Source organism: Monodon monoceros, unplaced genomic scaffold, assembly GCF_005190385.1.
Source record: "Monodon monoceros isolate NGI ecotype Baffin Bay Population unplaced genomic scaffold, NGI_Narwhal_1 Super_Scaffold_11, whole genome shotgun sequence".
In the NCBI taxonomy this organism is placed as follows: domain Eukaryota; kingdom Metazoa; phylum Chordata; class Mammalia; order Artiodactyla; family Monodontidae; genus Monodon; species Monodon monoceros.
In genome coordinates, this window is record NW_021703767.1 from 133,831,746 (window position 1) to 133,845,674 (window position 13,929).

General features: G+C 50.1%; 2 protein-coding genes across 10 annotated transcripts in view; one reads left to right on the forward strand and one right to left on the reverse strand.

The window, feature by feature from the left end:
• PLCL2 (phospholipase C like 2) overlaps positions 1-1,593 on the forward strand; it is a 195,260-nt gene extending 193,667 nt beyond the window's left edge. For both annotated transcript variants that reach the window (XM_029214150.1, XM_029214151.1), the window contains exon 7: positions 743-1,593. In XM_029214150.1, coding sequence (XP_029069983.1) covers positions 743-922 — 180 coding nt within the window. In that variant the 3' untranslated portion in view covers positions 923-1,593. The remainder of the gene's footprint in view (positions 1-742) is intronic.
• The window catches only part of TBC1D5 (TBC1 domain family member 5), a 540,605-nt gene that overhangs the window by 9,651 nt on the left and 517,025 nt on the right, over positions 1-13,929 (reverse strand). For 7 of the 8 annotated variants that reach the window (XM_029214153.1, XM_029214160.1, XM_029214157.1 and 4 more), the window contains 3 exons: positions 10,291-10,370; positions 9,349-9,483; positions 1,815-4,058 (listed from right to left, as the gene is read on the reverse strand). In XM_029214153.1, coding sequence (XP_029069986.1) covers positions 3,768-4,058; positions 9,349-9,483; positions 10,291-10,370 — 506 coding nt within the window. In that variant the 3' untranslated portion in view covers positions 1,815-3,767. Of the gene's footprint in view, positions 1-1,814; positions 4,059-9,348; positions 9,484-10,290; positions 10,371-13,929 lie in introns of those variants that run through there. The other variant, XM_029214159.1, reaches the window with a different exon arrangement.

A 13,929-nucleotide genomic window follows, 5' to 3' on the forward strand; every position in this document is an offset into this window, starting at 1 on the left:
GCCCCGGGGACAGCAGGTGGCCGTCTTTGCTCTCGGCCACGTGGCCACTGCACGGTGGTGGCCGAGGGCAGGAGAGTTTCTGTGGCCACTCACCTCAGAAGGAAGGCAACTGTTTTTCTCTGATATTTTGGCAAGAAAGCTTTGACAAAGTTAACTGAAATACAGAATCCCTGCTGTTTCAGCTCAATAAGAGCTCTGAATTGTGATTGATTGTTAATTTTGGATTCAAAAACTGCACAACACTAACAGATGTGATTTGAAATATTTTTAATGTATTAACAACTAGGACATCTTTTGTGGTCAGACAGTAAGTTTGTTGATTGGCCAAGTGTTGACAATGGCGGGTCACTGGCTCTGGTGTTTTGCATCTGCCAATGGTCATTCCTTTCCTGGCTGCTCCAGTCTCTCTGCCCCAACCCCAGGTGAGTGGCGGGCAGATCACCCTGGACATTCATCAAGAGCCCTGGCTGCTTGATTCCACGTATGTAAACATAAAGTACCCAGAAAACGGAAAGGACTGAAAAGGCAGCACCCTCTTGGAGTCTGGCGTTGGGAACCGGGAAAACAAACTTGTTTTTTTTGTTAAAATTCACCTATTTGGATTCAGTGCCGGTCAGAAGTTAATATGCCCTCTTGCGGAAGCGAAATATTTCTATTTCAGTGGAAGACCTATATTGTCAAACTGTAACCACAAGTCATGTCTCATCTCTCAATGTCTAACTAACTGCATGTTTTATCACAGGGACAAGCGGATCTCTTGAAGTACGCCAAGAACGAGACTGTGGAGAACCTGAAGCAGATCCACTATGCGGCTGTCTCCTGTGGACTCAATAAACCAGGCACAGAAAACACCGACGTCCAGAAGCCGCGCCGGAGCCTTGAAGTCATACCCGAAAAAGCAAACGATGAAACTGGAGAATGAGGGCACCTTCTAGAGATGATTACAGAATTTATAACTCTAGGACCAATTGTAGGCAGATGGGACATTTGCTTTGCACTCACTAATGAAAAATAATATTGGGGATTTTAAAGCACAACTGGAATAGCTAATTGCCGTCTATTAAAACTGTGAATGTATGTAGCAACCCTGCGTGTGGAGGCAAATAAACTCTTTAACAAGAAATTCTCTTCCTGGCCCAAATATGCTATATTTGTATACAAAGACATCATAACTCAGTTCCAGTGTGAACAACAGACTAGCCACTCTAGTTCCAGCGAGAAACAGACATTTTCCTAACTGAAAACAGTGTCTTAAGACGCAGATGGATTGTATGGTCTAATTAGTATTTACTGGGGAAAAACCGAATCTACAAGTTTTACTTATGTATGATTGCTGGGGGTCTCTGGGTTCCAGATGTTTTTGGAGGCGTGCCTGCTGAGCCATGGTTACAAAGGAGAATGTAAGTAGCCTTGAACTTGGGAGAGCCACTAGGTTCAAGGGCACTGCGGCTGGACAGACACTCCTGGCTGGAGACACCTGCTGGGTACACAATGTAAAGGCAACCAACCTGGAAGCAACACACTGCACACAGTTTTTCATTGTATTAAGTAGTGGCCACATTAAAAAGATATTTTATGATATTTCTCCAATAACAGTACGTGAATTTAATGAAAGTTTAACTTTTTAAAAATTTCCAGTTCAGGATCGTCTACTCTTAAGAAGAGTGGCCAGTTACTTGGTGAACAGCTTTGTCAAAAATGAGTTGCTTGTCTGGCTTGACATTTTGCTTTTAGTACATACAGCAGCCATGACTTTACATAGTGGCAGCTGTCTGTAAAACAACCGACACCGCTTCCCCCTTCTCAGCCTGTTGATTCCTGCCGTAGGGGAGTGAGCCTGGACATGGTGCAGACAGTAAGCCAGTGGCAGGTGAAGGGGCTGGAGCGGGTGCCATGCTCCACTGGCCAGCTGAGTCTTTAATCCAAGACTTTATTGTCCCAATCAGTGAAACTTCATGCTATTTTAGAAAACCTGCTAGACACTGAAGCCTAATTACTGCTCCTCCCAAACCAAACTGCTCTCACATTTTGGAAGGGTAAAAGCTTTCTAAACCTTCGATAACCGCTTTTTCATTTGTCCATATTCTTCTCAGTGACTCAGGTAAGCCAGATAACTATGTGGAATCCCCAACTTGGCGCCTCATTATTTCCTCACAGGGAAGTGGTCAGGCTGATATATTGAATTTATTTATGCCCAGACCCTGAAATATCCTTTTACAAAACAATTCCTTTTTCCAGTTCTTGTCATTTGCCTGCTGATCGTGTGCTTAAATTAAGGTATACATCGCCACTGGTCTTCACTCAGTGTCATTCCAGTCAGAAAATTAAACGTCTCTGTTACTTGAATAATAGTGTGGTTTCCTGCTCACACCAGCCAGCAACCAGCCAGCAGCTTAGGCTCTTAGCTCTGAAATTAACTCTAATCGGAAAAAAGAAAACAAAAACAAAAATATGTAGAAAATAGTAAAGAAAAGTAGATTTGTAGACTGAGAAATAAAATAATGTGTAATTTAGATTATGGCTAGCAATCCTTGAACTTAGCTGGCAAGTAAATCGCAATGTTCAGTGACAATCCAGAAATCATAAAAAATGACTTAAAATATTATAAAATTGAAAAAAATTGCTACATTTATAGTAATGGCAGATATTATCTAATATGTGACTTAAATGACTCTGAGACCAAGGCACCTGTCATTGGCTAGGGTTCATATAGGCTTTTAGAATCAGCAGACTTCAAAACCGAAGGGGTCTATGAGATCATTCCATCTGACGTGTCCTTTTCCAGATGCAGACGTTGCAGACAAAAGCAATAAACTGCGGTGCCCGAGGTCACAAAGTCTGTCGGGGGAGTGACCCAGCCCAGGGTTTGCTCCATGTTGCCATGCTAAGAAACTCAGCCTTCTTTTGACCCCTCTCTTCAAAGGGATAAGCCAAGCAAAGGAAAAAAGCAGGCGCACTTGCTGGGGAGTTGTTCCCCAAGTCGCAGTGTTTCTCCTGCTTGTCTAGATCCCACTCCAGGGAGCACTGTCTCCTTCAAGACGATGACCCAAATCAGCAGAGCACACAGTCATGGCTTATTCGTGGCTAAGTGACCCTCTTTTCTGACTGTGAAAGATTCTAAAGGATGAATTACAATTGTTTAAGGAGGGGCAGTGATGGCCAGAGTTGATGTGGTCTGAGGTTTAGAGATGTATTCTTTAACAAATGAAAAAAACTGGAACCGGGTGGCAGGTAAATATGATTCCTAAGTTTAGACCCTGTAACTATCTGGGAGGTTTCTTCCAGCCCTGGGCTCCACTAGTTCTAGTCCATTTGGTTGCACCTGGCCTCTACTGTATGGCTTCCCAAGGGAGGAATGAAGTATGAAATAGGTTGAGATACAGATTTCCAGAGAGAGTGTTTTCTTGATATCAGTTTTCCTATGCCTGATGCTCTGGGGGAGGGAAGATTTGAAACCCACTTCTTCCTTCTAGATACACCGGATGGAGTGGCCACACCTTCTTTGCTGGCGAGGAGAGGACAGAGCAGGTGATTCTAGCTGTGGTTTGGTCTTTTTGGACAGTGAGTGTGATGCTGGGGACCTCACTGGCGGGGCCGGGTGAGCTACAGGGAAAAGCTGTCTGCATTTTGGGGAAGGTCTGCGTGCTCAGCGGGCCCCCTGCTTCTCTCCGCAGGTTTAAAGGGCTGCACCAAGGCCACGTGCGCGCTGGGAAGAGGCTGGGTTTCAGAGGCGTCTCCACGGGGCTGCGGGGGTGGCCGGGCAGCGGTCAGAGGTCCAGGGGGCTCACGATGGTGAAGCCCGAGTCCTTGCTGTTGCCGCTGCTGTCGTCGTCGGGGCTGGGGCTGGAGCTGGGGCTGCCGGACGAGGCCGAGGCCGGGCCGGTCAGCGGGTCTGAGAACACCGGGGCGCGCCGCGCCGAGCTCCGGAGGGGCCGCGGGGCCTGAGCCTGGCCGACCGGGGCCGCCCTGGCGCTGCCCGCGTCGTCGTCTTTGGAGACGAGGATGAAGTCGTCCATGTCGCCTTTCTCCCTGCGCCCCGGCGGCGCTGCTGAAGGGGCCTGGGAAGGAGTCAGAGCACAGGGGGGGAGGGAAGAACCGGTGAGACGGTGAGATGCGGAGCAGGTTGGGGGCCCCACGGTCTCCCCGGAAAGACGCAGGGAGGCCCCTCTGATGGGAGCTGTGGGCCTGGGGAGCGGAGCACACGGCCCGCGGCCCTGCCCTGCTCATCACCCTCCTCCTGGGGCGCCAGCTTTCCCATGTGAGGGGGCATGGGGTGAGGACAGCGTGTCCGTCCTCGCCCCCGCCCTCGGGTGTGGCCGCCACGCAGTGAGTGACGCGCCCAGATGGTTATGAGGCCACAGGCTGGCTCCCCAGTGTGCCCCCCACCCCCCATCTGCAGTGATGCTACTACCGCCTGCAAGGGGGCTGCAGGGGGAGCCCAATGTGTTCCATCTCCTCACATCTCACAGCCGGCTCATCCTGGCTGAGCGCCGGGGGTCTCCCAGGACAATGCGGGGGGCTGGGAGCTTCTACAGACACAGAAACCCGGAATGGTCCTTTGCAAAAAGTATAGAGACGCAATGGCTTTACTCTACAATTATTTTCCTTTCTTTCTGAGTAATTATGTGTTTTGTTTTTAACAAAAACAGCTGACATCCAAGGACACTGGTCAAGGTTTTGGGTTAAGATCAGAGAAGCTCCTGCCAGCCCTGGGATGAAAGTAAAGCCACAGTCTGACCAGGGATGTTCCAGCCTGGCAGGAAGAGCCCTTGCCCACGGCCAACTAAGCCAATGCAGTGGCCACACCTGCTGCCTGCCCCGCCCGCCTACTCTCCCCGAGGGGTGGGGGGAATTGGGGCAGGGCCTGAGGTCTAAGGAGGGGTACAGAGCCCCCCGGGGACCTCTGGCTCCAGCATGGCCAAGACCACCTTTGGGCTATGGGAGAGAGTCAGGAACACTCCTCAGGGAATCTGGGTGTGACTGACAGGCCCCCTCTGAATTTCATGTTCTCCTGAGTGACATGCGGGCCAGTGGCTAAATAATGGCTCAGGTGTCTCCCCCTCTGACAATTTGCCTACTTTTAAGAGATTTAATCGGAGAACAGGAACAGAATGGCATTAAAGATCCCAGTGCTGAGACACAGCAGGCCTCAAGTTGTAAAGCTGTTTATAGCCTGTCAACACAGCAATTCTTACAAAACGGAAGAGACATGCAGCACGTGGCCCTGCGGTAGAAGGGGATGTGATCCCTAATGGCACTAGGGCAGTTTGGTGAGACAGATGGCCCTTTCTCATCCCATTACTGCCCTCTGTGAGGTGGTCAGGGCCAGGGGCCCTCAGGGGAGGGTGTTCCCCCACGTCCATGCCTGCGGGTGCACGTCAGGCCTTGGCTTTGGCCTCCCACCCCCAGACTGGAGATGCTTTGTTCATGTGACTGCTGTGCTGAGCTGTAAGCCGCGAGAACCTTGACCTCCCACCCCACCGAGGAGCTTATCTGAGGTTGACAACAGAGCAAGGACAGTCCTATTTTCAGAGCCGTGTCTCTACCGCAGAAATGCCAAGATAACCTCTCCGCCTTTAGCATACAGTGAGGACATGGGCAGGACTTGAAGAGGAGAAACACCTGTAACGTGTTTTAGCCTGTGACTAGAAGGAAAGATGGTTCCTACCATCACTAATTATCTGGCTTGTTTCTGGAAAAGCAGTGGAGTCAAGTTATAAACGGTGAGTGATGCCGCCCTCCCCCCAGTTTCCGGATAAAGCCATGACTGGCCCAGACAAGGCACGTTAGAACTGCCAGGGCTTCTGCAACCATCTTTTCCTCTTACCCCACTGCACCATTATCTTACGAACCAAGAACTGAAGCCCAGGTCAGAGGCCTGGAGACTTGGCCGACGCCACAAGCAGACGAAAACACCCCATTCTTCTGGATTCCCACCTAGAATTTTTTTCTAGACCCAAGTAAGCTTTCTCTCTGGATTTCCATAGCAATCTCAGCTACTACCTGGTGCCGTTTCTATCCTTTACAGAAACTTTGTAATTTCTCACGTCAGTCTTCTCTTTCTGCCAAACACAGGCGTGTGTCACATGATATAAAAAGTTTCTCAACATGTCAGTCCTGCCTACAGCTGGCCAGCACGGCCACCTTCCCCGCCCTGCCAGCCCACCACTCCTGTTGCTCAGATTGATTGAGGATCGCAGTGGAAGCAGGTGCTGTTCAACAGGAATGTTCCGCGCACGCTGATGAAATGTCCCCTCTCTGTGCTGTCCAGGCAGGCAGCCCTACTCACGTGAGGATACTGAGCGCTGGAGAGACACCTAGTGTGACTGAGGAGCTGAATTAACTTTGAATTCTCTTTGATCCTGATGAATTTAAATTGAATTTTAAGCAGACACCTGTGGCTAGTGGCTACTGCATTAGCCCCCCGCAGTTCTGGACCACAGATAAAAATATGGGACCAAAGACCAGGGAGGCAGGTGATACGGGCTGATGGACTGATGAATCAAGGGTCCTCCAAGTCCCTCCTTCTGCTGGGTGGATTTGAGTGAAGTTCATCCAAAACCTCCCAAAGATTCACAAAGGAGTGTGTGAAGGACAGACTGTGGAAGGGAGGGACTGAATGAGGCTCTTTTCACCCTGCAGAATACAATTTCCAGGACTTCCCTGGTGGCGCCATGGTTAAGAATCCGCCTGCCAGTGCAGGGGGACACGGGTTCCATCCCTGGTCCAGGAAGATCCCACATGCCGCGGAGCAACTAAGCCCGTGCGCCACAACTACTGAGCCTGCGCTCTAGAGCCCGCGAGCCACAACTACCGAAGCCCGCGCGCCTGGAGCCCGTGCTCCGCAACAAGAGAAGCCACTGCAATGAGAAGCCCGCGCACCACAACGAAGAGTAGCCCCCGCTCACCGCAACTAGAGAAAGCCCGCGCGCAGCAATGAAGACCCAACACAGCCAAAAATAAACTAATTTAAAAAGAGAAAAAACGAATACAATTTCCCCTCTGCTGTTGGCAGAGCTCGAGAGAAGATGTGTAATCAGAGGGAAAGAAGAGCCACATCTCTACCAGCTTCCCAGGGGGGAGTGGGGTGCGTGCACTGCCACGAAGGAAGAGCCTTTTTATGTTTCATTTTGTGTGTGTGTGTGTGTTTTTTTTTTTTTTTTTTTTGGTACCCGGGCCTCTCACTGCTGTGGCCTCTCCCGTTGCGGAGCACAGGCTCCGGACGCGCAGGCTTAGCGGCCATGGCTCACGGGCCCAGCTGCTCCGTGGCATGTGGTATCTTCCTGGACCGGGGCACGAACCCATGTCCCCTGCGTCGGCAGGCGGACTCTCAACCACTGCGCCACCAGGGAAGCCCAGAAGAGCCCTTTTAAGTCCCTGGTGGGGAGGGGCACTGGCAGGGGGACCGAGCCCTCTGCTCCAAGTTGGGGTGAGCCCAGTTCTCTGCGGAAACGAGGGCCTATCACACTGCACCGCCCTTCCCGGCTCACGGCCAGCTCATGTGGAGGCTGCACTGGGTCCACTGGGGCTGCGCTGGCAACTGGTAGGTTCTTACAAATCTGAAAACTGGGAAGGACGATTACAAAGTATACTCAAGAAGTTTTCAATTAGCAGATTTGTTAGTGTTCTTCAAAGCTCTTTTTCTGTGGTATTTTTAGATATTCAACTAAAAAAAATATCACGCTAAATTTTAAAATAAACTTGTCGAATAAAAATGGTCGGGGGGTGGGCCTAAGCGCAATAATATGTGAATAAATAACTAATTATTGAAAATTAAACATCTGGGCATGCAAGGGGAATCTGGAGGAACTAATCGAGGTAAGCTTGCAATGTTACTGTTGGATTCATGTGGCTTTAAAATGCAGACTCAAAATGCTCTCTGAAAATTCCCTTCTAAAGCTGGATGAAACGGACCACACAGGGTTCTCTTCTGGAAAAGTACTCTTAAAACTGAAAAAGTCCCATTCTAAGATGTCATTTTGCTTCTTTAAAGTCATAAAAAATATACAATTTACAAGCATCTGGATGCTAGTTTTTGAGAAAGTAACTTAGATGAGAGCTAATGGGAGATTTTCAAGGTGAAACTCTGCACACCATTTTAACAAGAATATTATTAGGAATGCTTACTCCCATCAGATCACACGCTGGGAGGCAGCGTGGTGGAGCTGGAAGCTGAATGAACTGGGACAGGGGTTCAGAAAACAATTCCTCACTGGTAAAACGAGCAGGTGTTTCTTCGATCCTTCCTAACTGGAAAATTCTGGGATTCTATGTTAGAACAAATTACACACCATGTTGACACCCAAGAGCGCAGGTCAGCAAACGACAGCTCGTGGGCCAAATCCAGCCTGTGGCCTGTTTTTGTGTGGCTCTCAAGCTGAGAATGGCTTATGTATACATATATATTTTTTTAATTTTTATTTTATATTGGGGTATAGTTGATTAGCAATGTTGTGTTAGTTTCAGGTGTACAGCAAAGTGATTCAGTTATACATATACATGTATCTATTCTTTTTCAAATTCTTTTCCCATTTAGGTTATTACAGAATATTGAGCAGAGTCCCCTGTGCCATACAGGAGGTCCTTGTTGGTTATCTATTTTATATATAGTAGTGTGTATATGTTAATCCCAAACTCCTAATTTATCCCTCTCCCCCAACCTTCTTCCCTCAGTAACCATAAGTTTGTTCTCCAAGTCTGTGACTCTGTTTCTGTTTCGTAAATTTTAAAGGGCTGTAAAAACAAGCAAGCTAGCATACCAAATACAAAAACAGATATGTGACAGAGACCACATGTGGCCTGAAAATCCTAAAATATTTACTCTCTGGCCCTTTACAGAAAAAAATTGCTGACCTATGTGGCTTAGAGGATGGACATTGAGAAGTCCTTCCCCATGAAGGCCAAAAACGTTCCAGGCCAGTGAAGTACACTCAAGACAGCATTAGGAAAGCATGGACAGTACTTCTTGTGCTAAAGGGGAATGGAGGCATCGGCTGAAGGCAACTGACCAATAACTGAGGCAGAGATCCGGCTTTCTAACAGCGCAAGGTGGGACGGGCAGGAGGCTCAGGCCGAAGCTGCTGCGTACAGGTGTGTAGGCTGTGCACTGCACAACTCCAGGAGATGCTAGTCTATTCTGAAGGGCACTGCCCAGGGCACTGGAGTACACAACTTGCACAGCTGGGTACATCACCCCTGGCTTAGGTCACTTGTATTTTACAGTTGAACTTCACACATGGTCACGTGAAGTAACTTTGGTGGGCTCGTATTATCCATAGTTTGAATGTGTGTGCATCCCCCCCACCTTCCTTCTCAGGCTGATGTGACAGTGTTCTCACGTGCCTGTACCTGCTTGGTGGCCCTGGGCAGGTGACCCTGGCCGCTGGAGCAGTAGTGGTCGTCTGAGATGGTGATCTGCTCGTTCTCCTCGGCTTCCAGCTGGCTCTGGTTGAAACGCAGGGAACCTTTTAGAATGTCTTTGATCTGTTTTCAAAGAAGAAGAAAATCCATGAGAAAGATGAATGAGTTTGGTTTTAAATGTCAGCTAAACCTCGAATACATCTGAATCAGACTTGTCATTGACTGTTCTTTTATAGTGTGGATATGAATTTATGACCATCAGAAAGAACAGGAGAAAAAATCCAGCTCTATATCAAAACCGCTGACTTATGAATGACCAAGGAAGATGCCACAGCCTGAATGGCCAGGTTCTCACAGGCGCGGACGGGCTGTCATGCCCTTGGTGGTTATCCTAGAGCAGGAAGCACCGCGTGCCCTCACACCCAGCTCCATGGAACAGCCCTCAGCCTCTGAAGGGGCCCACCCACCCCAGTTGAGGGCTAATAACGCAGGCCGCGTCTCTTCACTGACATTTCTGTTCCATTCGGTCCTTCAAGGGTCGAGTCACTGTGGCCCTTGAGGGGCTGAGGCCTGTTATAGGAGGTGGTCGTTTATGCCTTGTGCTCCCAGGACATTCGTGATGAGTGACTGGACTTGAGCTGGACCGCACACACCACAGCAGCTTCGATAAGGAGCAAACAGAACAGCTTTGCTAAGAGAAAGGGGCAGGGGTGGGAAATGAGAAACCAGTCTGGGCTGCAGGCTGGTCAGACGTAATTGCTGGGCAGAGCAGGGCCATGAGCAGGTGGAGTCAGGAGGGGTCTGTCTGGGAGGAGACACAGGGCCAGGGGGACACTTGCTCTGATGTCACGGTACCCGTGCCCTGGTGCCCTCCCCAACAGGCACTGCAAGGGTGGCCTGTGCGACACAAAGTCAGAGCAATGGACATACCTGCTTTAGTCCTGCCAGGGAAACCAGAATTTGATCTTCTTTTTCCAAATTTTCTTGCAGTATCACTTCTTGAATATTTACTGAAAATAGAAGAATGACATTTTGTAACTAGTGGCCTGGGTGTAACTTATCTGCTGTCACACCATCACTTCAGACAAGCTGGGGAAGGCTTTTGCCAAGTTTCACAGCAACTCTTCCCACCAAGGACGCTCTGCCCATCTAGAGATGGGGCAGTTGCCGGGCACAGCACGGGGGCACCGAGCCTGGTACACACAGCCTCCCCCGACATCCCACGGATGCGCTCTCACGGTGACAGACGTGTCTTACTCCTCCAGAGGGCTCAGGGCGCCCCTTGCTGACCTAAGACGTGGTGAACAGCGTGGAGCGTTCATCCAGCGTCTGGGAGGAGGTGTTTCCGCTGGGCTTCCTACACTTCTCAGAGTTCAATGCTGTTACCTCACCCCTCTTGCTAAATAAAGACCAGGTCCTCCCAGGTGACGTACATTAAAGACACCATCTTTAAAAAATGTAAACAGTACGGTATGTTGTCCATTCAACATAATGTTAAAAATAAAAGAACAAGCTCACCGAGTCAGCAACACTTAACCCAGGGTCTTCACAGGAACTGCTTCCCTATGCCCTGCAGGAGGCTTGGCCTCTGCTGGAGAGGCCTTAAGCCAGACCTGATCTGAGGACTCGCCAAGCTGAGCTGACCACCAAGGGCTTCAGCAAGCAGGGGACCTCAGCCTTCCCCACCGCATGCCTGAGGGATGCACCCAGCCCTGCTGGGGACTGTGGCTTCCGAGGAGGGGATTCTCGGGGGAGTGCAGGAGTGGAAGCCCCCTCCCCAGCGCTACGCAGGAGACTGTGTTCGGGGGTGGGGGGTGGGGGGGGGCGGGGAATTGAAACACATTTTTACAAAGATACCATCCGAGCACCACATTGAGAATCGCTGCAGTAAGCAGGCTCAACTTCCATTAACACCTGCTTCCTTATTTCCTGGCCCTTAACAATACCCTACTTACAAGGCCTCACAAGCCATGTTCTCAGTCATTCACTCCACCAAGCTGGCCCAGTCTCTGCGCGGGGCTCCTCTGCTCTGTGCCCGGCCCCCGGCGACCCGCGGCGGGAGAGGCGGGGCCAGCATCCTGCCTGCCCCGGGGCCTGGAGGCTCTGTCCCCAGAGCCCTGCCGACCCGCTCCCCTCAGGGGTCCACCCTCGGCTCCCCTGCGGCCTCATTGGAGCAGAGCCAAGCGGCCCAGGCCACCCTCTGGTCTCCCACCACCAGCTCTTCTACTGCCTCGACAATAAGCCCTGTCACACCCGACGTTAGCACAGGCGTCTGCTGGCTTATCTGTGGTCCATCAACCCCAGCAGGGTCTGGTTCAGGACTACACCCCCAGCCCTCAGCAGAATGGCCGGCACATTTCAGGTGCACGGTTAAGTATTGACTGACCGACCGACTGAACAAACATGGAAAAACATCCTTGGAACCTGCACTGCAGAACACTGCTATCCTCAATACTTCCAACAAGTAGTTCCAGCAAGGGGCAAGGTGAAGACTGTTGCTATCCACACGAGTCCAGCCGGTTTATTAGAGCCTTCGCTGAGAATAAATCTCCGGACCATACTGACAAGTCCTCTTACAGACAGCAGCAGAAAAACAGCAGCCTTAGCTTATTCAGAAAATGTGACTGCAGCCTCTGGCTAACAGAAAGGCCTGCTTCAGAAGAGAGCAAGATGAATGGGAATGGAATAACAGATATAATTAGAGAGGGAATGTTTCTGGTTTCCTTGAAAGCCTGTAACAATTTGTTCTCTCTCAATTAAAAAAACAACAACAACAACAAAAAACCCATCATAAAATCCACTCAACATGACATTAACGACAACCAACTGCAGAAGACTGACCAGAGAGACAGTTCTGTAGGTCTTTGGGAGGACTGAGAAAGGTTGCCTTTCAGGGTTGCCTCAGGACTGCTCGGCATTTTTTTTTTTTTTTTTTTTACCATATAATTTTATTTATTTAAAATTCTGGAAAATTCAAAGTAATTTATGGTTACAGAAAGTAGGACAGTGTATGCCTGGGGTCAGTGGGTTGGGGAGGGGTGAGAGGAGGAATTATCAAGGAGCACACTTGTCAATAAAACATGAACAGAATAGAAGTATACCACTTCCAGGATGGAAATGTAAGGCCTATTCATAACTCCTCCATTCTCTCTTCTCCCTTCTAGCTATCTGGAACCCATGACAACTCACTACCCCAACTATAGATGAAAACAAGGACCTGGAGGATAGTGTATCCCTGAATGGCCAAATGAAATAGAGGCTCAACGTTTACCTTGAACACTCCCTCAGACTATTATGTGGGAGGAAAGTAAACTTTAGTCTCCTTTAAGGCACTGAATTATTGTTGGATCTTTTTGTTAGAGTAGCCTAGCCTTATTGTATCAAATATTTATTGAATTTTAGATTTCAATGACATTTCTTTTTTAACTTGAGGAATTCTCTTTCAAATCTTCTAGGCATTTTTTTTTAATCAACGTCTTTATTGGAGTATAATTGCTTTACAATGGTGTGTTAGTTTCTGCTTTATAAAAAAGTGAATCAGTTTTAAGGCAGAGCTCGGGGCCCAGGGCTGCCTAGGCAGTTTGGCAGGGCGGTGGCCCTGCCCCACTGAGCCGCTAGGGGGCAGATCCCCAGCTCCGGCTGTGGAGGCGGAGGCAGCAGGGGAGAGCTCCCAGGCCCGGGGAGGAAGCTCAGCCAGCGGATGCAGGGGCACCGGGACAGCTGGAGGAAGCGCGGGGGGTTCTCCCGTCCAAGGAAGTAACGGAGGCCGCACCTGGCAAATCGGGGGCCAGGAAGAGAGGCGATCTGTTGAGAGCAACTGTGATAGGTTATGTCCTGCCCTGCAGGACCTTTGTCTCCTGTTGCCTCTTGGAGAGTTTGCTGTGGAACATCGCACGGAGCCAAAGGGCTTGGCCAGACTGCCTGTCTCCAACGTAGTGGTGGGACCCACGGTTGGCAGCCGTAAGGACCACAGGCCTTGGCTGACAGGGCTGTCAGTGGCTCCAGTGGGGACAGAGGCCTAGAAAGATGCGGGAACAGAGCCTTCCTTAAGAGGCCGGCAAGGACCCGGAGGGCACTCAGAAGCCCTTCCTCAAATAACAGAGGGACACGTGAGACAGACCAGAATCCTGACGCCACCCGGGCAGGAAGAAGAGACAGAGTGGGGAAACGAACTGTGGGCCTTGGTCCAGACAAGGTGGTTAACCGGTAGGAAATCGAGTTGCCTCTAACTGGCAAGTGTTTAGGCCTCTCTGGAACTTCAGAGAGAGATTTCTGCACACCCGAGTTTAAGTATATAGATTTACTCTCCCACTACAGACCTGAGGCCGTACCACATCACACTGGCCGTGCGGGCCGAAAATCCCATGAACCAAGAAGGCCTAGCCACGCTCTCGTGGATGCCCTGCTTTGCTGTGAGCCTCCCATGGCCCGTATACTCCAGAGGGGTAGTGGTGATGCTGGCAGGACGGGCTGGGGAAGCAGAGGGCAGGAGCGCGTCGGGAAGCTGCAGTAACGGAAACCCTGGTCCTTCAGGCCTAAGTGGGGATACGCTCCCTGTTTCTCAAGGCC